The sequence below is a fragment of the Sinohyriopsis cumingii genome, unplaced genomic scaffold, assembly GCF_028554795.1.
Source record: "Sinohyriopsis cumingii isolate HCF-2022 unplaced genomic scaffold, ASM2855479v2 utg001591l, whole genome shotgun sequence".
Taxonomy (NCBI): Eukaryota; Metazoa; Mollusca; class Bivalvia; order Unionida; family Unionidae; genus Sinohyriopsis; species Sinohyriopsis cumingii.
The window spans coordinates 57,006-82,294 of record NW_028316023.1 but is presented as its reverse complement, the minus strand read 5'-3'; the positions used below and the strand labels follow the sequence as shown (position 1 = coordinate 82,294).

The following is a 25,289-nucleotide window of genomic DNA, read 5'->3' as shown; positions in this document are numbered from 1 at the left end:
AATAGCTCACTTTTCATCAATGAGTTGGGGGGGACATGCTTGTGTGAGACTGACTCTAATAAATACTGTTGGGGGGGATACAGGAGAATTATTCAAAAGGACTGTTTTGATGCTTGCAACTTAAATGTTTCTGCCATATAATCAAAATTAAATCATACAATACTAATATGTATGCGCTCTTTAAGGGAGCACTCGCCAGATATTATGTACTTTTGCGAGAGTGGCATATGTAAGGTGAAGTTTTTTGCATTTGAAACATACACAGTGGAGAGAATGTTGGCATATCTCCATGCAACTTTGAGGCTAACATTTCTTTGGATATTGTGGAAATTGTACATGATCTAAACACACTGCTAACTAAAATGACTGCTACCTTGTGCTAAAAAAATCAGCCTCAATTTGTCTAAAGTACACTATCTTTAGCTGCTAATAAAAGTAAGAAAATGAATTTTGCCCAACTAGACAATACCAGCTTCTGAAAGTGTAATTGAGGAACTACCAAATATATAAAATGTAAAAAAAAAAAGTTATTGGCGCTTTTTCTTTTTTTACAATTTTCCTCTGAAGTTCAGGAAGTGAAAATGACCAAGTGGAGTTAGCAGTTTTTTGAAAGGTGCACACCTGGAGTAAGGCCAAACTGTATACTCTATAATCCATATTACACCCATCAATCATACACCAAAATAAAGGAAAATGTAGTGGGGTGTGTGTGTAAAACTAATTTTAATTATGCAATACTTACCTGTTACTATTGCTTAGCTAATCGATTTTCATGCCAAAAATATACCATCCGTATGATGTGAATACATCCTCCCAGAGTGGAGAAAAAGTCAGTATGACCTTTTGCATACCACTCTGTCGCATGGTACAGGTAGATGTACCGATATGTCATCTTTTCACAGATGACAATTATGCAAGATATCAGAGCTGGGTGGGAGGAGGGTATTCAGCAATAGCGACAGGTAAGTAGTGCATAATTAAAATTAGTTCTACCCCAGAAAAAACTACATTTTAAAAGCAGGAATTACTTATCCTGTCACTATTGCTTAGCTGAATTTGTCAGTAAGGTTGGTAGGCTGATGTCAAACTAATCAAAAACAGAGAAATTAAATATACTCACCATAGATGGAGAGGTACACTTCTGTAGAATGTTCATGTCTCTGTAAGTAACATGCTGTGCCATAAACAATGGGACCCAGAGAAAAAATTCCTGTGTTCTGTTGTTGCTAATGAGTGGAGGTAAGTGGAGGTAAAAGGAGGAAAAGGTATTATGAGAAAGCCAAAAAGCTGCTTTCATAATATCCTCCAAAACGGAATGATTAAAGTAGGCTAATGAGGTAGCAATGGCTCGAACCTCATTGGCTTTACGTTTCATAAAGGTGAGGTCTCGATCAGTGAGAGATTCATAGGCTTATTTGATTGTCATGACGATCCACCAGGAGATAGTGGCAGCTGAATGTCTACAGAGCCCTTAATAGGGAGAAAGAATGTTTCCTACCTTTTCTTTTTGTTTTAGAGACATTAAGATAGAAGTGCACTAACAGGGCATAAAACTCTATCTTGATCATCACCTGTGCATATTTTACTGAGACTGAGAATCTCTATGGGTAAGGGGATAAGACAGCCTGAGTTAATGGACAAGATATGAATTTCACTTCTTCGTCTCACCCAGGCAACGGTGAGAAGGAACACAGTTTTGAGTGTGAGATCCACAAAGGAAGCTTCACTCAGTGGTTCATAAGGTGCTTTGGTTAATGACCAAAGAACACAGTCAGCTCAACAGCCTTTAATAGTGTATGCTGAACATCTTTTGGTCTCAAAGAGGAACAAAAGGAAAACAGCAATGGAATTTACAGAAAGGGCAGATAGGATCAACATGTTTTGTACTTCACCAATCACAGAAGATTCTCCACCTGGCATCATAAACTTTGTATGAAGAAGCTCTCCTGGCTTGAATGATGCAACTGGTGACTCTGTCCAAAAACTTGTTCTGGCAGAGAGATCGTTTGATATGAGCCAGGTGTGAAGGTGGAAAATGTCTGGGCTGAAGTGGATCGGTGTTGTGACAGAAGATCCCTCCTGTGTGATAGAGACCTGGATCAATCTATCAAGAGGTCTAGGAGATTGATGAACCATGGTTGCTGGGGCCACAATGTGGCAATGAGAATGATCTGAGCAGTGGAAGTTCAGACTCTTTGCAGAACTTGTGGAAGCAGTTGGAATGGTGGGAAGGCATAAGCAAATAGGTGATTCCACTGGAAGCTGAATGCATCGACTACCCATGCTTTCTGATCTGGGACAGGAGACACATAACAGGGAAGTTTGTTGTTCAGCTTGGTCACAAACAGCTCCACCAGAGGTCTTCTCCAAAGGGAAAACAGGGACTCTGTTACTGAGTGGTGAAGAGACCATTCTGTGACGACAGTTCTGTCTGTTCTGGACAGGCTGCTGCTAATATGTTCATCTTACCCGGAATGTGGCTAACTCAGATTGTGACATTCTCTGAGGCTGCCCAGAGGAAAAGGTTCCAGACCTCCATTCAAAGAGAAGGGGTATGTGTGCCTCCTTGATGTCGGCCCCTTATTAAGTTGATGCACCCTTGCAATGCTATAAATACTTTCATTTCTAGGTTGTTGATGTGGAGGGACAATTTGGCCCGAGTACAGGAACCATATAAAATTATGCCCTCCGGCTCTAAATGGACGCCCCAGTCTGAATCTGACACATCTGCGAACAGACAGGAATGGGGATCGGGTGCATGCATACGGACCCCCATCATGAATCTCAATTTATCCACCAAAGCAAATGGTGGTGAAATACTGGTCGTAGAAGGATTGGGGTTGATAGAGAATCTCTGAAGTTTCCAACTTGCCAGAAGAAGGAACTGTAGAGGACACATGTAAAGATGTCCTAAAGGAACCAATTTGGCAGAGGCGTTCAAGGTTTTGAATAGGGACAGAAAAAGATATGATGGTTTTTGCTCGTAGCATCTCTAGGAGAGGCAGGATTCAATCTACCCGATCCAAGGGAACCTGGACCAAGTTTGGCTTTCATGAGAAAGTTCATCCCCATGTAAACAAAGTTCTGTGATGGAATGAGTTCTGACTTCTCGCGGTTAGGTAGGAGACCCAAATGAGTTATGGTGGACCAAGAGCGGAACAGATCCTGATGAAGGGACTGAACATGAACACAGTGAATCAGCCAGTTGTCAAAATACTGGAGAATCAATGTTCCCTGTATTCGAAAGTAGGCTGCTACTACTCCCATAACCTGGGTGAAGACTCTGGCTGCAGAAGAGATTCCAAATGGCAGAACCTGAATTTGGAAAAGGTCCTGGTCTCGGCAAAAATGAAGATATTGCAGTGCGGAGGAAATATGAGGATGTGTAATTAGGCATCCTGAAGGTCGATGAAAACTGCCCAATCAGATTGACGAAGAGTGTTCCGGATTGAGGAGGTTGTCTCCATCTTGATGGTTTCCACCAACAGCAACTGGCTGAGCAGGGAGAGATCGATAATGATTCAAAATTTCATGCTTTTCTTGGTGACTAGGTATATTTGGGAGTAGAAGGCGGGAGACTGATCATTTAAAAACCCTCTCGACTGCCCCTTTTTGCAAAAGGGTGTGCACCTCTTCCCTTAATTCCACCAGATTGGACTGGGGAAAGAAAATGGGCATCCTTGATAGTGGGGGTTGTTCCTGAACTGGAGTTGATAACCCTTGTTTACAAAGGAGAGGATCCAACCATTGTCCATGATACTTGACCAAGCCTCTGAGAAAAGGCCTAGGTGAGCACCTACTGGAATGTTTAGGTAAGGGATGCACGGCAAGAGATGGGGTAATTTGCTAGGGCTGCTCCTACCCCCTTCCTGCCCTGGTAGGAAAGGAAAGTGGGTTAGAAAATTTCCTCTTGCATCTGTGGCAACATGAGCACCATGGACCTGATGAGGGAGGAGGTGGTCTAGCAAGAATTTGTGGATTGGACTGGGGTTGTGCCTGGGTTTGGCAGATGGTCCCCAAGGACTATTTGCCTGACCTCATTTCCTGGTTGATTGGGATGGACCAGAAGTGGAGGTAAAAGACTGATGTTGGTGATCGAGTAAGTCTTGAGAAGCCATGGTAGGAATAAGGCCTCCAAAGAGGAGCAGTCCTTAGAAGGTCTTTACTGTGGTTAAGCAAGACCTGCAAAGAGTCCAATGCAGCAACATGGTGGATGTGCAGAAATTCCACCTATAATGCCATGGCAGCAGATAGAGCATGCCAGGATGTTTTGGCCATAGCCTCCAGCACATGAATGCAGCTGAATTCAGGGAGACCTCTCTCAGTATACTGAAGGAAGTAGCAGAGAAAAGTTTGGCAAGTGATGCTATAGTTACAAGCAATTGGTTTTTCTATTCCTTGGCATCAATTGTTTTGATGGGAAGGCATGCCCAGGATCCCAATCAAATACCCACTTTGGCCACATCAGCACCCGAAGGAGGTTTAATAGGCCACTTTGGGGAAGGTACCTGGTAGCTTGAAGGAGATACGGGGTGTCAACGGAGAGAGAGAGAGGAAAGACCACCCTCTACATTGTCAAGCAATATTTTGGCCTTTTAAAAACCTTCCTGATATTTCCTCAATTGTAGATGAATGTGGGAGAAGTAAGAGGTCTGGTTGAGGTGGTACCCCGGAGATCTTTTCCAAACGGGAAAGGATGTGATGTGATTTGGATTTTTAATGTAGCTTTAACAATTTTCCAGTCATATTGCTACGATGTCTGCAATGTGGCAGTTTATAGTGATGTCTAGCACTGGGGCATCATGCCGCAGACATGTAGCATGTTGTCCCACCCAGTCACATTATCCTGACACCGGGCCGACCAGTCCTAACACTAACCTCTTAATGCTGAGCGCCAAGCGAAGCAGCTGTTAGTACCATTTTTGTAAGTCTTTGGTATGACTCGGCCGGGGATCGAACCCACGACCTCCCACATCTGAGGCGGACACTCTAACCACTAGGCCACCGGAGCGGTTTCCAAACGGGAAAGGATATTTTTGGACTGTGTGCCAGATGGCTTGGGGCACAAGTCATGGGGTAACAAATGGTAAACCTTGTTTACTCCCTTATCAAAGGACCAGACCTTCTCTTGTTCCACATCCACCTGAGATGAGGGTGTGGGCCTGAGAGAAGAAGTCATTGCCACAGCTTCTGTCTCAAACTCAATGGGAGTCAATGAGGATGGAGAAAGCATCATCGTCCTCATAGTCAAGGTCACTCTGAGTTGGAGAGTGGCTGGGTATAACTATGTCCCTTGATGGAGGGGCATAGGAGTACTATGTGTCGCAGCCCCTGGTTGATCAGGAGATGCAGAGGGGAGACAAGAACGTCTAACTATCCTCGATGATGTAACATCTGTAGCCATCCGGAAGGAACCCACTTGGTGAGGTGATGATGGGACACGAGCTGCAGCATCACATTGACTGGTATGGCAAGGTCCAGTAGTTCATGGGGGAATAATGGACCAAGGTCCCTGAGGTTGAAAGCCCCACATCCCATAAGGGTTCAAAGGTATAACTGGGGGGGGGGCACCAAAACGGTCCCCATCCCTTGCCTCAAACCTGTGTATGGGTTGTAAATCCTGCATATATTGGGATGGTGGAAGGGGGGAGAGGGAGAAGCTCGATCCTGGCCCTGACCCTGTATCATGAGGTCAATGAGTGTAGAGGAGAAGACCTCATCTTCACTGTGCATCATGGGTGTGATGTGTTCTCTCCCTAACTGAAGGGGCCAACACATTGCCAGAGGCACAATATGTATTGTGGTGCTCAACCTCCCTAATGGGAGGGAGCAACCTGCTATCATGGTGCTCAACCTCCCTAAAGGGAGGGTGCAACCAACAGTTACAGTGCTCAACCTCCTTCAAGGGAGGGCACAACCCAGTCATGGTGCTCAACCTCCTTAGAGGAAGGACACAACCCACTATCGTAGTTGTTATTTGATTTAATTTATATTTGATTTAATTTAATTGTAAGTTTTTTTTCAATTATTTTTATTTCATTACATGTCAAAGTAATGTAATTTTGTTTACTAGGAATTTGATATTTTCCAGAAAATTCAGTGTGACCGGACTCTTTTCATAAACACCTAATAATAGAAACACTGTTTCTATTTTTGACTTAGTGCCCAACCTTGATTCAGAAATCACTGAGACAAGTAAACAACTTTTTACTTTTATCTTATTCTAAAAGTAAAATGATTGGTTGCTGTCAAGATCATACTGGGAGTACGTGATTTTATATGTAAATAGCCTCTATTTCACAATTCTGGGTTTTCCGAAATTGTGCAGTATTCAGGTTTTATACCGATGTCTATAGAGATATTTCTCAGTTGGGCTTTTACTTTACATTGGAAAGTGTCTGTTTGTGACCAGTTTAGAGTTATATTTAAATTTTTATTCAAATTATTTGGATTCTTAAAGATTAATTCTTTTTCCTGGAAATATATGAGTGCTCATACAGAATTCTTGGACAAAGACATTTATTTAAACATTATTCGGAAATTCAAACACTGGAATATTATTGACTGTGGAATAACAAAGAACTGTAGATGATACAGCAGCATAAAGGCTACAGTATATTTCATTGCCTTCCATTTTGGATTTTTTGTCGGGACTCAAACGTGAATTCATCAGAACATTTCATTACTAGGACTTCTAAAATTTAATTCATGGATTATTAATGGATTATTTTTGGATTTGATTCTTAAAACTGTAAGTTCTTTTTTTTTTTATTTTTACATTGTTCTTCCATGGAATAAATTATTTGTTAAATTTTTCAAAGCTTGTTGTTTTCACTCTTTCTTTTGTTACTGTTTATTAGAGCCTAAACACGTAACATAAGACAGTGCTCTACCTCCCTGATGGAAGGGCACAACCCACGATTGCAGTGCTCTATTTCCCCAACAGGAAGGAGCAGCTTGCTACCTGAAGTGTGAATTCTGTTAGGGATGCGAGAACTTCCCCTCATCTCCCTACAAGGGGGAAGCTGAACGGCTTCTCAAATATTGAAACCCTCATTCTGGAGGAGGTTCAACAGCCGCTGAACATGTTTGTCCTAACATGTGAGATCTGGAAGAAAAGCCAGAAAAATTGGATAAAGAAAATGGAATGTTCTTCCATTTTTTTCTTTGATAGGTATGCCTGAAATCTACTAGATGCCAGGTGCTGGAAGACCACAAATCACAAATGGTGCAATGGTTTTTCCAAGTGCACCTGGAGCACTTGATGCAGTCTGTGTTTGTATCCCATGAGATCTTTTTGTGGCCACACTGCCCTACAGCATGTTTTGTCTCTGAAAATTTATATATATATATATATTATCAGTGATGTGGTCCCTTGTTGTTGTGAAACTCAACTTACACATGAATAAACAAAGGATGGAAATTATCGTTGAAGTATTTCCTTTTTTACTGAAAGAAATAAGATATTCCAGTTTTGATGATTTGTTACTGAGGTAACATGCAAATACATGAATGTCAATGCGAGCGTTGTACGAAGTTATAACTATTTTATTGAGTTGAGAAGAAAAATGGAGGAAATGATGTCCTCAACATCTGAGCAGGGCCTCTTATCGTTCCAAGAATATAGGGACTTACCCGTACCATTCAGTTAATATTTTAAAGTAAAAGTGTCTACCACCACAGGTAGAACACAAGATAGCTTCCGAATTCCCGCAAAGAACAAAATTCAAAGGGGGAAAACAGAAAGCTACAATACGGTTTTAGAAATGAACGGACAATAGTAACACTGAGAATTATTAAACATTGCAGAGAGAGATCACTAAATGCGGAATATTAGTTGTCCACAGGCTTAACTTCCCTGTCACAATGGCTTCAGACATCTATACAGCATGGCGTCCATGAAAAGAATGACATATAGGTATATTTACCTTCTGCACATCACTATGCGACAGTGGTGTGCAAAAGGTCAAAATGACCTTTTCTTCACTCTGGGAGGAGGTATTCACATCATACGGACAGCAAGAAAATAGATTAGCTATGCAACAGTGACAGGATAACTAATGGCTGCTATTAAATTAAAGGTTCTTGAATAATACCTAAGACATACAAGGTCTTTTCTAAATAACCAATATAACCAGTGAGAAAACCCATGGAAATTGTCTTTAAATTCTAACCCTATGCCAACTACGAAACTGCAGAGCATAACCTTAAGGATTATGGGATTAATGTTCAGGTCTATTCCATCAGCAGACTGAGGTCAACAGGGTTTTTTTTCTGCTTTTTTTAAAATGGAATTCTTTACTGTTCATAGTACAATTTAAGTTTCTTTCACCCTGTTTAACAAAAACAAACGGCTGAAAGTCAGCTATCTTTTCTTATAAAGTAATATTGAGGAATGGTGAGCAATTTTCTCAAATATATCCCCTACCCAACAATAGAGTCAATGATAAAAACATGGTTTAAGTGGACTTATATCACTCTCCTACTTAAAATTGCATCTTTTCCCTATGCAGGCTTATTGTAGTATATGTACTGACAGAATTCAATATCATATTGAATTATATTCTAATCAAAGTTATTTCTTACAATAAATGCATAAATGGTAAAATGGTTTCTTAAAATAAATGCATAATTACTATGCACACTGTCTTACTTATTACCAAATTTATCCATGATCTTATGATAATAAGCTCAGCCAATTAAATGCAAGATTACCTCATTAATATGTGTGGATGTCACTCCTTATCGAATCCTTTAAGATCATGATGATATAACACTTATTGCAAGTTTGATCAAAATCAGTTCAGAAATATGGCCAACCAGCGGTGTAACAACAACCTCAACCAATCAGAAGTAAGATCACTTCATTAGTATGCAAGATTTAACTCATTAACAAAATCATCTAGTAACTTAATGATATAAACATGTATTATTAGGTTGATCAAAATATGATCAGAAACATGGACTCCAGTGTGGTACAAGTTTAAACAATTATGTACATGACCACATCATTAGTATCCAGTGATCTCATATTATCGAACTCATCTGAGATTTTGATGATATACAGCCATATGCCACGTTTAACTGCAATCAGATCAGAAACATGGACTCCAGAGTGGTAATGAGAAATTGTTGACAGCTAGATGCACAATGAACAATGAAGAACAAACACAAGGCCATGCCTTAACTAACCTTACACCAAGTGAGTTCACAAGATCATAACTATTCTGCTAATAGTGTTAGCAAAATGACTTATCAAATATGCATATCTTTGGATGACAAGCATATTATGTACCAAGTTTAATAGCTAATCCACACAAAAAACTGAAAGTGCAAATGCATTCAGAAAATTCTATCATGCATAGCATCCAGCCAAAAGTCAACCAATGTTCTTGTGTGAAATCATTTTTCTTCTTTAAGTCACAATAAACTTGACCTTTTTCCCTTTGACCCCAAATTCAGTATGCTTCTTCCTTTGCCCAAGTATAAGCCATCCCAAAAATTTGGTTGAGGTGAATCATGTACAACTAATGTTATTGTGCAGAAACCATTTATATTCCACATCACAATGAACATGACCTCTGATCTTTGAACCCCCAAATCAACAGGGTTCATCCTCACCCCAAGTGCAAGCCATTCACAAAGGTTGGAAACCAATAATAACAGAGAACTCAAGTTATTGTGCAGAAAATACATTTTTTTTTCTTTTAATCAGTGGTTTATATATTAAGAAGTACCTATGTAACTGTTTGAAGATTAAACTTATTAAATCCTCCAGTACAATGTTTATCACCCTACATGAACTGGGATAATTACACTATTTTAATCCATTTAGTTCAAAGAGTTGGTAGCTGTTGATTCTACTGATACAGAGTGTCTGTCTGTAAGATAACCACAGTACTATCACAATATCAATTATTAAACTTAAAGCCACTTCTGCTTCATTTCTGTTTCCAACTTGATTTAGAATTACTGAGATTTTTGCACCATCCAAACAGCAAAACTTCTCCAATGACCCCAAATACTCCTCTCTGTGGTAATGAAATACAGACTATACATCGACCTAAAGGCAAAGCTGAAGGAATGGAGTCAGAGATCACAAGAACAGAGGTGTATGCCACAATTATTCAGAATTCCACACCAGATAAGCAGAAACTGAAATTGTTGGAAATAATGTTAGCTGTTAGTCCCTCTACAGCAGAATGAAAAAGAGTGTTCAGTCTCATAAACATTATCACAAGTATACATCACAGACCATTTAATTTTCCAGAAGATGTTGGGTGTTTCAAAATAATACATGATGTAGTAAAGAAATATGTCTTGTCTGGCTTTCAGGTCAGGCAAGTGATTTTTCTCCAGCTACTTGCCATGGACCTGTGTCTGACCAGGCAAGTGATTTTTCTCAAGCTACTTGCCATAGGCCTGTGTCTAAGAAAAGATTCCTCTGTGCACTGAAGGATGGGGGGAGGGTGTTTCCTTCCTTGGTCTACATGGAGTATAGATGGGAAAGATGAAATTTTTGTTTTTGTAGCTGGATTCAAAACCAAAACCAATTATCAATCTTAACAAGTGCAATATATATATATATATATATATATATATATATATATATATATATATATATATATATATATATATATATATATATAATTACTTGCCTATAGGTCTAGTCCAAAATACTGCAAACTTTGTGCACCCAAATCTGCCATAACATACTGTGCTGGCAGGTTAGGGTCTATGCATTTTGTTAGATATACTAAATAGAACAACAGACAGCTTTATCTGCCGATGCATTATGCAATGCCAGATGAGGGTCAATGTTGTTTGCAGCTGTACCCAAATTATAAGCAAGTAAGACAGTATCAGTACAATCCTTTAAAATTCAAGGCTACAAAAATACACAAAGTCTCACTTGACTCGTCCTTTTCTTTTGCTGCCAGTTTTTCTGGTTCTGACTCATTTTTATTCTCCTTGCTTGCATATTTATTCAACTTTTCCTTGGCTACCTTAGCTAGATCTCGATTTTGCCTGATAATGACCACACTGTCTTCCTCCTCTTTCTGGGCATCTTTCACGTCTTCCTTTTCTTTTTTGACCTCTTTTCCATCATCTTTCTTCTCCTCATTCTCTTCCTCTACTTTCTGTTTTGAGAGGGGAATTTTATCAGCAGCTATATCTTCACAAGATGTACTTTCTGGTGTTGAATCTTCTGCTTCCCAGGATATTGGGGTGTGTGCAAATTCTAGGTCTCTACGATGATTCCTGTACTGCACATTTTCTAAATAAATGGGGAAGTTCCTCTTCAAAAGACATGGCTTATACTCTTGTCGATATTCAGACTTTTTTGACACCATTTTGACTGTTGTCAAAGCTTTTTCAAATTTAACTGAAAAAAATATTAAAGAATTTTAATTTTAACAAAATCTGTTTCTCAACATTCCAGAACATTGATGGAACAATAATTATTATGCCTCAACAGGATTAACACGCTTTTCTTGTAAATTTCTAAATCTGAGTGTCTTGTAGCTCAATTATTTGTACACAACGCTTATAGAAGTAATGAACATCAGCAGTGAAAAAAATTACATTTTCATTCATTTCCTGGCAGAATGTAATTAAAACATAATAATACAATTTTCAATCTCACAAATCCCTGTAAGAAATAAAATGCAAAGAGCTTAGAATTTGTTACAAAAAATGGTAGGAAGATAAACCCTTCCAAATAAATATAAACATTAAGAATAGTAAGTAACAATAAAACAGCAAAGACATTAAAATTCAGAAAAATGTCTATGAACAAGATAATGGTAACACACCTAAAATATTTAAAACAAATGATTACAATTTGTTACTTAAACTGCATTTCCTCAGAAAGTCAAAAAATTTCTAGGGTGGTACATCATCCTAGTTTTTTTGTCAAGCTCACAGCAAAATACTCTTGTTTTGCAGAGTGGAAGTCCAGACACTCATCAAGAATGTATACCACTGTCACTGGACACTAGCATGGTATGCACTCTGGCTGCGGTTCACCCTTCACAAGGTATTCACGAGTCAGGTATGTATGTCTGACATGTGATCAGCACAATACCACCTCATCACCGTGATACGTAGGTTTGATGTTCTGAAATTAATTTGGAGTTTTCATTCTATATAATTATTTTTGCCAAGTATGATGAACATGCTGATTTATACTATATTTGAAGTCAATATGTGGACTCTTCCATTTGGAAACCGGTGACTGCAGGGCAGCTTTGGCTGCTTTTTATGCCCTAGCATCACCTTTTATACAAATGTGATCAGGCAGACAACAGTACAGAATACTTCCCCATAGTGCATGAGCAAATCAAGTTTCTGAAACATCTGGGATATTAACATGCCAAATTTAAGATTATGCAAGTCCGAAAAGATGATGAAATTTGTTCCTTGAGAGATTTCGATATTGTTCAAAACTTTATAAGCAAAAAGATTTGGCAGTAAACATTTCTGCTTTATAGCTCGAGATAATGCAATGGGGAGCTGAAATGGCCGTTTCAACTTTGTTTTCATCTTTCAAACCATATGTAGGGGTCACGCTACCATGCAAAGTGGGTGATTAAGTCAGTGAAAGAATGTAAACTTTGCCTTCTTCTATTAGGAAAGCAAAAACAACTTTGCCATGTCATTTTTTGTAGACATAGGCAGTAGTTTATGGCTTTTGAGATGCTCCCTCAACTTGCCAAGTAGCGAGTGTTGCAGCTGCAAGCAAAATGTAGTGAATGTGGCTTAATAGGTGTTCATATCAATTGTGCTGCAAAACAAATTTTTTCACATTCACTCATTTTAATAAAAAATTGGCCATTAATGTCTTACCCCAACAAGATATCACCACTAGATTTCCACAAGTTATCATTTGATGATGAAAACATAACCAACTTGTGTTTTGAAGCATAAAACATCTATATGTAAATACAATAACAATCTGTTTTAACAACAGAATCTGTGAAAGAACTTTCTACATATATATTTTGAAGATTTTAACTGCCTTACTGCCAAAGTGGTGATTTTGGAACACATAATTTTGCAGTATTTCAAAAAACAGGCTTACTGTTTTTAAGCAATGATGAATTTGTATGTGATGGACTGAAGTTAGTTTCTGAACACACAAGGTTTGGAATTTGGTCCTGAAGACTACATCATATGCTGGATAAGGTGACAGTCTCTCAGGAGAGACAATTTCATTCTTTTGAATTCAAGTGATGGTTTGAAGCTTTCTGATGGGGAAGTTCTAAATGGACCTAGACAAAGTCTACATCCCTGATTATGTATTGGATCAAGCATCTGGAAGTAACATTTACAAGCTCATCTGTACACAATCATGCAATAAACAAGTTCAGATCTTACTAATGACCTATGTAATTGATTCATATTTTTTTAATCTGTCCCTGACATATCTAATACGAAAAAGCTAGTTTACAGTAAAAAAAATCTTAAAATTTTTGTCTTCAAAACAACAAGAATAAGAACATCATCAATGTGGAACCTTGGGTCATCACAAATTCTTTTCAATCAGCAGACATTCATACAATTTTAGATATCAAAAATTTAAACTGTTTCCTTTTGACCATTTCTGAATTCAATAGCAGAACAAAAAGTTACGATTATAGTGATCACAAACTGCTGCTACAGAAAACGTCATCTCTCTCTTTCACACACACACACTGTATATGCATATGCTACTTTTATTCTCACCAGGAAATCAGAGTTGATTCTTACTCACTCTCTGTCTATATCTGTGTCTTAAGAAAATGTGTCATTCTCCAACAGAAGAAGGAGTTGATTCTTATTCTCTATCTATTGCTGTGTCTTAAAGAAAATGTGTTATTCTCCCTGGAAGACAGAGTTGATTCTTACTTACTCTTGGTCTATGTGCTGTCTAGTGTTTTATTCTCCCAAGAAGACAGAGTTGATTCTCATTTATTCTCTGTCTATTGTGGTGTCTAGTGTGTTATTCTCCTGAAGAAGACAGCCTGGTTTTCACACACTCTCTGTCTATTGCAGTGTCAAGTGTGTTATTCTCCCTAAGAAGACAGAATTGATATCACTCACTCTCTGTCTATTGTGGTGTCTAGTGTGTTATTCTTTCAGAGTTGATTGTCACTCACTCTCTGTCTATTGTGTTGTCTAGTGTGATCACAATGGGGAAGAGTTTCCACAGAATGGGACTTTTTTATGGAAATAATTCACTAAAATTAAAAGGTGGACTAAATGAAAGAAAGTATCGTAGAGTCACTTGGAATGAGGCTCATCTTTATTGTCCCCAGGTAAAATAAATATAGACATTTTAGAAGCTTACAGTATATCAGTCTGTATTAATTAGGAGGGAATATGCATAAAAATATTGAATCTAACAAGACTTTATGATGCATATGTATACACCTCTGAGTCAGAGAACAAATATGAGCATCACTAAATTTCTGAGGAAAAATAAAGTCAGCAATACATACATTACAAATTGCAGACAGCAACACAAACATGGCTTGCTACAACAAAAGTAAGAATGTTTTCAAAGTTAAATTTTATACATCTCTTTCAATAAAGGAAATCTTCTTGGAACTGTAGATGCACTAAAACAGGTCACTGAAGTTTCCTCCAACCTGATTGATCTGTTCTTGACAAGCAATGAGACATTAATCAATAAATGTGATGTCGTATTAGAAACTGCTGACCATGAAGCAGTTTTCATACATCCTGCCTATGACCAATGAAAATGAAGAAATCCCATAATAACAGGTCACTGTTATGGACAGATGTGTGATTAACTGATTATCCATCAAGAGCCATTCATAAACAAAACAGAAGACCATGCTGCAAATTTTACAAGGAATCTTTCTGAGAAGAAGATGAAAAAGTTTAATGGACAAAGTCATAGGATTAAAGATGATCTTTGGAAACAAGACCAAAAGCCTTGGATAGATTAATCAGTTAAAACCCAAAAGATGAAACAAAATTGTTGCATGACAGAAAACAGCAAGTCCAGAGATATGTGACTTTACCAAGAAGCACAATCAAGAGCCCAACACTTCCAATGGCAAGCCTGTTGGAGATGGAAACACCAATCAAGAACACCAATGCTACAAACCTGTTGGAAATGGAAACACTGATCAAGAACACCAATGCAAAGCAGAACAGATTTTGGAATAATATGAAGACCATATAGAGAGACAAATGTTGTATGCCCCCCCCCCCTTCAAAGAACATGGGCAACTACATTCAAAGACATCTTACAAGGTCAACATACTGAATTGGCAATGCCAGTCTGTTGTTACACAACAACAGTTACCTCCCCAGCTCACAGGGAGAACCATACTATGCTATGCCTGATATTCAACTTACCATAAAAGGTGTACAAAGCCTTTTATGGAAGCTTAACTCACAGAAGGCCACTGGAATAAGCATGATTCCAGCAAGGATCCTGAAAGATCTAGCAACAGAGTGTGTACTATATTTGTGCCATATTTACCGGAACTGCCTTTCAACAGGATCAATCTCTGATGTATGAAAAACAGCAAATGTCAAAACCATCTTCAATAAAGGAGAAAAATTCAATTTACTGTCTCCCTTACTGTACATGCATCAGCTGCAAAATGCTTGAACACATAACAGTCAGCAACATCACAGTCATCTGGAATACTTCACCTTCCTAACAGACAACCAGTATGATTTAAGTGCCCAAGAAGGCTGTGAAACACAACTTGTTACCCTTGCAGATGAGCTTACCAGACCCTTTAACAGAGGAAAGCAACAGAATCTTGAAGTCCTTGACTTTAGTAAGGCTTATGTGTTCCTCATCAATCTATCCCTTTGTAAGCTGGCTCACTACAGCATCAGAGGTAATGTTCTGAAATGGATCAGAGATTTTCTGACAGGCAGATTCCAGAGGGCTATTGTCCCCCCACTTGATGTTAGCGGAGTGCTTCAAGGCAATGTTTTGAGTCCAATCCTCTTCCATGTGTTCATCAATGACCTACCATCTAGTGTCAAATCTAATAAAAGGCTATTTACAGATATGTATATAGTCAAACAGAAAATCAATGCCCACAAGAACTTAAAAATTCTACAAGAACAACTGGAATGACTGGCTCTTTGGGGAAAAAAAACTGGGGTAGTCCTTCCACCCAAAGAAATGTAGCAGCCTTAAAGGTTACATGAAGAAGTATCCAATCCTGTCTGACTACTCTGCCAGGGTACATATGCCAGCCACTGAGGATGCAACATATTATCTAGGGGTGGAACTCTCTAAATCTTTTGGAAATGCTACATAGACAAGATGGTAAAGAAAAAAACAAACAACAAAATTGTAAAATTATGCTACACAACCTGACAGTCAGCAGTGTGGAAGTCAAAAGCTCTGCATCCTTCTTGCTTGTGTGACCTGGCTTAAAACAGCTTGACTGCTGGAAACTGCATAACCAAAACCTGATGAAACAGATAGAGAAGAGCTTCTACATACCAACAAATATAAGAATACCCGCAGCATCAGAACCATGCTGAATTATCTCCAGTGGGAGTCACTGAAGTCCAGGCAAACCAAGGATCAGTTCACAATGTGGTTCAAGATCATCAAAAACCTATAGTTCCTTCCACAAAGCATTGCAGATGATATCAATGTCTGTTACTCATTGAATTTTCACATCAGTGTCTCGAAATGTAGTTGACATTACCGAATTCTTTTTGTGCACAAAAGATTTAAACACAATTCATATTGACATACAGCGCAAAACCATTCAATCGACACATGCTGAAAATGACTGGTCTGTGTAAATGTCATCTATCATATTCATCCTGATTTCTGGAACAGTCAATATTTTATTCTATAAAGAAATCAAAGGGAGGCAACTACATTATGACCAAAAATAGCCAAATAGGAAAGTTGATCACTCCTTACTAAACAAATCGAATCTTCCAGAGGTTATTGATGTTAGCAGATCAAACATAAAATTCGTTCTCTGTGCTACGTTTCACTGTCGGACTCTAGTCCAATATACCTATCCGACCTCACCCATGTGTACACACCAGCAAGATCAGGGATTGTCCTGGGCTTCGCCAATGTCACAAATTGCGATTTTTTTTTCCTTATTGGCGACAAAAATATCCCATCTGGCGATTTTTTTGGTGACATACTCTTTGGTTATTTAATTTGTACATACAGTCATGCATTTGGACTGGATAAATTAAAAGGGTGAACGAAAGGAAGCCACAAACTTGACTAAGCAATGCATTGGAATCAATCTGTTGCACAAACAATCCTTTGTTCATATTGACAACCCCATATTTACAGTGCATTGTTACATCATAATCTGCTTATGCTGACATCTGGGCTGCGATACAGTCAATCATGCTACCGCACTATACCTACAACTGACCGACTTCTGAAGACGCGAATAGAACAGATACAATTAATTGAATGGCTAATCCTTCTGTTTTGGTTTTTTTTTACATATACCAATACAATAGTTTTGCTGAACCTTCATAGAAAACTGATAACCTTTGAAGTACCGACAACTGTGTATAAATACAAAGCAAATGGAAAAAATCTAAATCACAATTATATCTGTCGCCAGTGCAGCATTTTACTCATTGATCTTTTCCTTTTGCCATCAATCCCGTGTTACGGTTGCAGAGACTTAAACTCCGCAACAAGAAATAGCAAAAAAAAAACCAGTTTTGCATAATTAATAATAATTATTTATTTCTCAAAATACAGGAGTGAAAGAATCCCTAAATTGGGTGTGAATTTATGCTTATATATACGGTCCAATATTGCCAGGTGTTGACTCGTGCAAGTTTCATTCGTGGGAATGGAGATCCTATTTTGCTTGTCGAGCAAATTTATACAGCATTCAGTGATCATTCTTGGGATTTAGGAAGCAATTCTCTACAAGCTTCGTGAAGCTAGCCATAAAGGGGGTGGGGCTGCTGAGAGACTACTGGTGTCACCTGTCAGCACTGTACACTGTGAACGTGCATTCAGTAAGCTTCGTGAAGCTAGCCATAAAGGGGGTGGGATGGGGGGCTGCTGAGAGACTAATGGTGTCACCTGTCAGCACTGTGGACTGTGAATGTGGATTCAGTAAGATGAACGTCATAAAAACTGACATCAGAAATAAGCTCTGCATCTCATCTCTCAAGAATTTAATGAGAATCAGCATGTACAGATGTGAAAAATTAGACTTTGAAACTGCATTCAACAAGTGGGCAACCCTAAATTCGCGACGGATCTTCATGTAACACTTTGTAACATTTTGTTAATGTAATTAAAGTATTAACTAACCCATCTTTTGTAATTTTCATTGCCTGTTACATTAATAGACTAAAGTAACACTTGGAAAAATGTACACTACTTGTTTTGGCGACACTTTTTGAAAATTGGCGACAAAATATTGAGGTTGGCGATTTTTTTGGTGACAGCTTTTTAAAAGCCAGGACCATCCCTGAAGATACTTACGCTCCTCTTCTGACAATCATATGCTCATTATTCCCACTATGAAGACAAAGTCATATGGACAGCGTTGTTTTGCATACCAGGGCCCAGCAACGTGGAATGAATTGCCCACTGAACTTAGACACAAAGACACAGTTATCACATTCAAGAGGGCTCTCAAAACTCACTTATTTCGACTGCAAGAACAAACTTAAAGACCTAATAATGTTTCCTACCTTAAATATTCTCAGCATGTTTTTTAATGTTTTCTAATTTCATGGTGTTTGTTTTTGTAATCATATCATTATACATTTTTTATCTTACAGGTGTTGTCTAATGTTGTAAAGTGCTTAGAGCTTCTAAAGATTAGGCGCTATACAAAGTCCTCATTATTATTATTATTATTGTGGCATCAAAGAATTTGACATGAACAAACCACTCTGTTTCAGCATTTAATGAGTGGCAAGCGTTAACGGTTTTTGTCATTATAAATGGTGTTGAAATAGTTCATGTGCAAAACAAATTAAGTACTTCTGTGCATATTTAAAGACGCTGACATGAAATTCACTGAGCAACAGACACGAATATCATTCGCAATGTTGTGTGAAATGAACTATAGTACTATTAGTAGACAAACCTGCTGAGAAATACCCTAACATCTAGTTTGACCCGAAGTAACCACATCAAGAAGTTCTGAAACATATTTGAAGCTACATATCTTACAAGTTCAACTTCTTTCTGCATACTATCTGGACATGAAACAACCTAACAGCCATCATTGCTAAAGCTCCCGACATGTATCAACAATCAAACAAGCAGGAGCTACCCACCATCACTTTCAAATGCGGTCGTCATTACAAGTTAGACTCACTAATGATTCTCATGGCTGTGCCAGTTGAGGTACACTAACCCTTGTGTCCCCAAGGTAGCCAGATTGATCTGCGTATGAAATGATACAAATATAGTGTGACACTCTCCACTTTTTTCTACCTTTCTTGTTATCATTCTTCTGTCAGCCCTTCTGATACCATATTTACTATTATCTTGACTGAGCACACCTGCTGTTTATCAGTCAAAGGTGACTGTACAAGTTATAATAATATATATGCTAAAAAGTAAAATAAATCATCAGCGGTTACTAGAAACACCATAATATACTCATAAACCAAAATAAACACCAAAATACACATTATGTATTTACATCTTTTGGGTGTATATCAGTGTATCCCCTAGGGGTCACAGACTGATAGTCAAAAATCCCCTTGGTGTCAGAATTGGGAGTCAGATTGAATAAAAAACAAACTTTGGCCTCAAAATTGGGAGACAAATTAAAATTTTGGGAGTCCCTGAAGCACAACTGAGGGTAAAGGAAACCACTGAATATATTGGTGTAAACCTATATATTATGATTTGTAATAGTTTTAATAATAATAATAATGATAATATGCAAAACAAACTTTTATTTTGATCCGAATTATTTAATATTTTACCAATTTCGGGTGCAATCTATGTAAAAAGTCACTCGGTCATGCTTGATTTTACTCGACTGCATGGGTATGATAAATCGTGAATCAGTCATAGCTTAAAATATTAAGAGTGAGATTATGATTGTGAGAATCCACAATGTATATTAAATATTTTTGGTGGTAATATCACATACGTGTTTTGAAGTAAATATGGCTGTCACAAACATACAAAATGCAGTAAAAGCTGTCAAATAAAGTACGACCGAGTGGCTTCATTATACAAATGGAGCGATAAACAGACAAATGTAAATAATTCCTACAAATATCAATAAAATCAAATTTTATTTTGATTTTTTGTTTCATGACTCAAGCACATAAAAATCATAATACATTTATCTTCATGAGTATTAGGGTATAAAATATGTGTATTTCGGGTTTTTAAGTGTATTTCGGTGATTCTAGTAATCCAATCAACAGTTTGAAATGAGCACAGCATACTGGAGCAATGTCCAGGGATCGTCCTGGGCTTCGCCAATGTCGCAAATTGCGATTTTTTTTCCTTATTGGCGACAAAAATATCCCATCTGGCGATTTTTTGGCGACATACTTTTTGGTTATTTAATTTGTACATACAATCATGGATTTGGACTGGATAAATTAAAAGGCAGAACGAAAGGAAGCCACAAACTTGACTAAGCAATGCATTGGTATCAATCTGTTACACAAACAATCCTTTGTTCTTATTGACAACCCCATCTTTACAGTGCATTGTTACATCATAATCTGCTTATGCTGACATCTGGGCTGAGTACTGTATGCTGCGATACAGTCAATCATGCTACCGCACTATACCTACAACTGACCGACTTCTGAAGACGTGAATAGAACAGACACAATTAATTGAATGGCTAATCCTTCTGTTTTTTTATACATATACCAATACAATAGTTTTGCTGAACCTTCATAGAAAACTGATAACCTTTGAAGTACCGACAACTGTGTATAAATACAAAGCAAATGGAAACAATCTAAATCACAATTACATCTGTCGCCAGTGCAGCATTTTACTCATTGATCTTTTCCTTTTGCCATCAGTCCTATGTTACGGCTACAGAGACTTAAACTCCGCAACAAGAAATAGCTAAAAAAACAAAAACAGTTTTGCATAATTAATAATAATTATTTATTTCTCAAAATACAGGAGTGAAAGAATCCCTAAGTTGGGTGTGAATTTATGCTTATATATACGGTCCAATATTGCCAGGTGTTGACTCGTGCAAGTTTCATTCGTGGGAATGGAGATCCTATTTTTCTTGTCGAGAAAATTTATACAGCATTCAGTGATCATTCTTGGGATTTAGGAAGCAATTCGCTACAAGCTTTGTGAAGCTAGCCATAAGGGGGGGGGGGGGCTGCTGAGAGACTACTGGTGTCACCTGTCAGCACTGTACACTGTGAACGTGCATTCAGTAAGATGAACTTCATAAAAACTGACAGAAATAAGCTCTGCATCTCATCTCTCGAGAATTTAATGAGAATCAGCATGTACAGATGTGAAAAATTAGACTTTGAAACTGCATTCAACAAGTGGGCAGCCCTAAAATCGCGACGGATCTTCATGTAACACTTTGTAACATTTTGTTAATGCTTCTTGTAATTAAAGTATGAACTAATCCATCTTTTGTAATTTTCATTGCCTGTTACATTAATAGACTAAATTAACACTTGGAAAAATGTACACTACTTTTTTTGGCGACACTTTTTGAAAACTGGCGACAAAATATTGAGGTCGGCGATTTTTTGGGCGACAGCTTTTTAAAAGCCAGGACCATCCCTGAATGTCCCTTACATAAATTTCATTTGTTATACAGTCTTTTCCCTATTTTCATCATAAACATCTGTATTTGCTCTGAATAACTACTAAACGGTTCATTACGAAGACTCACCGACTTAGCCCAATTCCTTCATGAAAATGAAACTCGTCTCACAAAAACCGAGAATGGAAAGTCTGTGTTGACTATGTTGAAACACGCTCGCTTTCTTCCCGCTTATTGTAAATTTTGCTCTGTAACAATTGTCCATTATCACATATGAAATGAATTGAATAACATCATACTCTGACACTATCAATTCTTGCAAAGCATCCCTGACTTTTGCACTATATCATGCATTTTGTAGGTTGACTCGTTTTGGTAGTTAACACGTGACCAAACGCACTCAAGCACCAAGGGACATCACTTACAAATGCAACACAATTTAATTCCAGGAAAGAAGTTTTTGTTTCTCAAACATACACGTATCCCTGTTGGGACATCAGTATCATCGGCGTACCCCTTCTCCCAGTACCGCAGTGTTTTTGTTGTTGGTTTTTTTTTTTTTTTTTTTTTGGGGGGGGGGGTGGTTTGTTTGCTTTTTTTCTTCGAATATTAGTGATTTATTTTCTGCCGAGGGCATCCCCCACCCCCTCTACCTTTCGCGTACCACTGGTAGTGCGAGTATCAGACTTTGGGAAACACTGATATGGACTATCGAAATGGAAACCAGACCGTTTGTTTAAACAGCGCCGCCAAAAATACGATTTTAAAATAAGATGAGTAATTGAAATAAATCAAGAAAAACTTAATGAAAATAAAAATCAAGTCTTAAATAAAACAAATGTGGCACGAACGAAACAGAAATGTCATTAGAAACAAATATCAAGAATGAAATAAGCAAACGCCAAATGAAATAAGTATTTGAATCAATAACATAAATAATGCAACAAAAATTAACAACAAAAAAAACAAAGGATCCACATCCTAAAAAGACAACTATCAAAAGAAACAAACAAAATGCAAATGAATCCAACTAATTCCAAATGAAATAAACCAAATTTAAATAAAATAAACAAAAATCAAACGGGGTAAGCAAAGGTAAAATGAAACAAAGATACAACAGAAAATGTAAGGAATGATACACATACAAAACACTCGTGCGCAAACACTATTGACAAATGAACGAAACACGATAGTCAAATGATCATTTGTGAAAAGAACAGAGAAGGCCCATGCATTTAAAGGAAGATTAATACTTATTCTGCCAACAACGCAAAACATTTGAACATGGTGCATCAACAGATCAGTAGCTTCGTTACATCATTTTGGACAAAATGACTAAGCAACTGATTTGTTGTCACGCGCCAAAGCAATAACGGTGAAATGAGGCCGCGCAGCCCGCTTTGATGACGCAAGTGCCATTGATATAGCACCAGGGAGGGTGAACAGACCATTTGCTGCAAGGTCCATTCATGAAAAATAAAGCTTTCTACAGACTGAAAAATATAAGCGTAATAACGCCCAACCGACCAAGATTTTCTCTAGTTGGGTTATTTTATTTGTTACTTTATCTTTGTCGTTTGTTTTCAAATTTGTGTTTTGTTTATCCGTCGGACACTCATTTGTGGTCGCACCCTCCCTGCTACTGTCTTTTTATCTAAAGATTTTATCAAAACCTATACGATTTCTTGATCGAGGATCATGGAAATTTATTATTATAAATCCGTGTGGGGTAGATTCCGTGTAATTAAATCACCAATTAAATCATTAATAGTGTGTGATTGTATGCCAGCTTTGGAATTTCACGCAGATAGATTAGCTCGAGAGCGACTAGATACAGTTAAGAAATATATTCCAGTCCGTGGTGCTGTTAAACAAAAATTACAAGCTCGTCAAGAGTCTCAGGTGGAATTTGCAGAAGTTACAGAACAAATATTTAAACCAATTGTCGAACCAACCAAGAAAATTGTTACAGCAAGGAGGCGGCTCAAAAAGCTCGTGAAACATCGCCTGTTGATATTGCTGGCCGTCTTCAAGCAGTTCAACCACCACCCCAGCAACCTCCTCAACCACAACTGCCAAGAGTCATAATTAACATTACAGATAAATTCACGCCTGAAGGTATTGCATCTATCAAGGACCCAAAACGAGTAATTGATATTTTCACGTTTGGATATCGTAATAGAGGTAAATATGTAAAGCCCGAATATGTTGGAGCGATGAAATCTGTCGATATATATATCGCATCGCTACTAATACTCCGCAGATCGGATCTGAAAATCTCAAGAGCATTGAAGAAAAAAAGCAGATAAAACAACAAATGAGGAACAATGAGCAACTGGAAGTTGTCTTGTTACTCCTGGTACAGGTACCAGGGGAAGTGGTGTTGTTACTTGTCCCAATAACGTCCTTGCTGATGTCGATCGACTAGAAATTCTGATTGGCGGAAGACGAGCTGGTAATAATTCCCCAGAAATCATCAATGAAGCAGCTGATATTTGTCAACGATTATTTACAGGCGGTATCATGGATATTAAGGTTTATCGGTCTCTTATTGATGAAATCGTTGATGATTATCATAGTGATTGAGGGTATGTAATTAGATCAGTGACAATAAAATATGATGATCATACAGAATGCTCAACGTGGACCGATCATGGTCAGAGTGGTAAATTCGCGAGTACCTTCGGATAAAGCGATCTACGGGAATGGACTCGCTGATGTTGTTCAGGGTCTATTTAGAAGGATAGCCCCAAAAGCAATACCGATTGCAAAGCAACTGGGAATGAAAGCTATTGACGTTGTTCGTGATAAAGGTATTAGTGCTTGTAAGCGTATTTACGGTCTGTAACAAGATAACCGGGTGGGATATTTCGGATTAACAACAGAACACGTTTTGACGACACATATATGGTTTAATGTGGCGATTTATATGAGTAGTGGATGATGAAGATGTGTGCGTATTTATAATCCAAATATTGGATCTATTTAACAAAAAACGCACAGTTTCAAAGATGAAAAAAATATACAAATAAATTTAGTTCAGTAACCCTAAAATACAGGATAAAATGATTTCACAAATGATTCAATAATGGAAAGATGAATATAGTTCACTCAAATAGTAAACAATGTAAGCGTTTACACATAGTAAAAAAATGTATTCGCCCAGGTAGCGAAATTATGTCACTAAACAAGAACGGATATACAATCTATCCTTCCAGTCCTGAATAATACACTGGGTCTTACTAACCCAAAATTAGCATACAGCTAAAAATACATGTGTGGAGATGCACTCCGTCACCCGTGCACCTTATCCGCTCCACAGCTCCTCCGAATCAATTTCACAACCAATATAGACTCCGGACCCTCGGAATACTATGATCACTTGAAACATTAGACCCTCCGGACCCCCTGGTCCTTTGACGGCTCTACAGCTGGGTCACCTTAGTCCCTCTGGACACTCCGGACGCTAGACATTAGACGCTCCGGCACCTTAAACGCTCCGGACACACGGACGTTTCTACACTCTGACAACACCGGACACCCCGG

At 38.0% G+C, this 25,289-nt stretch overlaps 1 protein-coding gene across 2 annotated transcripts in view; it reads right to left on the bottom strand.

Moving 5' to 3' along the window:
• LOC149771920 (uncharacterized) overlaps nucleotides 1–22,114 on the bottom strand; it is a 30,710-nt gene extending 8,596 nt beyond the window's left edge. Inside the window, exons 1-3 of one of the 2 annotated variants that reach the window (XM_089948089.1) lie at nucleotides 21,873–22,114; nucleotides 11,927–12,121; nucleotides 10,913–11,386 (exon numbers count right to left, since the gene is read on the bottom strand). In XM_089948089.1, the coding sequence (XP_089804215.1) occupies nucleotides 10,913–11,354 (442 nt within the window). In that variant the 5' untranslated portion in view covers nucleotides 11,355–11,386; nucleotides 11,927–12,121; nucleotides 21,873–22,114. The remainder of the gene's footprint in view (nucleotides 1–10,912; nucleotides 11,387–11,926; nucleotides 12,122–21,872) is intronic. The other variant, XM_089948088.1, reaches the window with a different exon arrangement.
• Nucleotides 22,115–25,289: the final 3,175 nt, after the last annotated feature.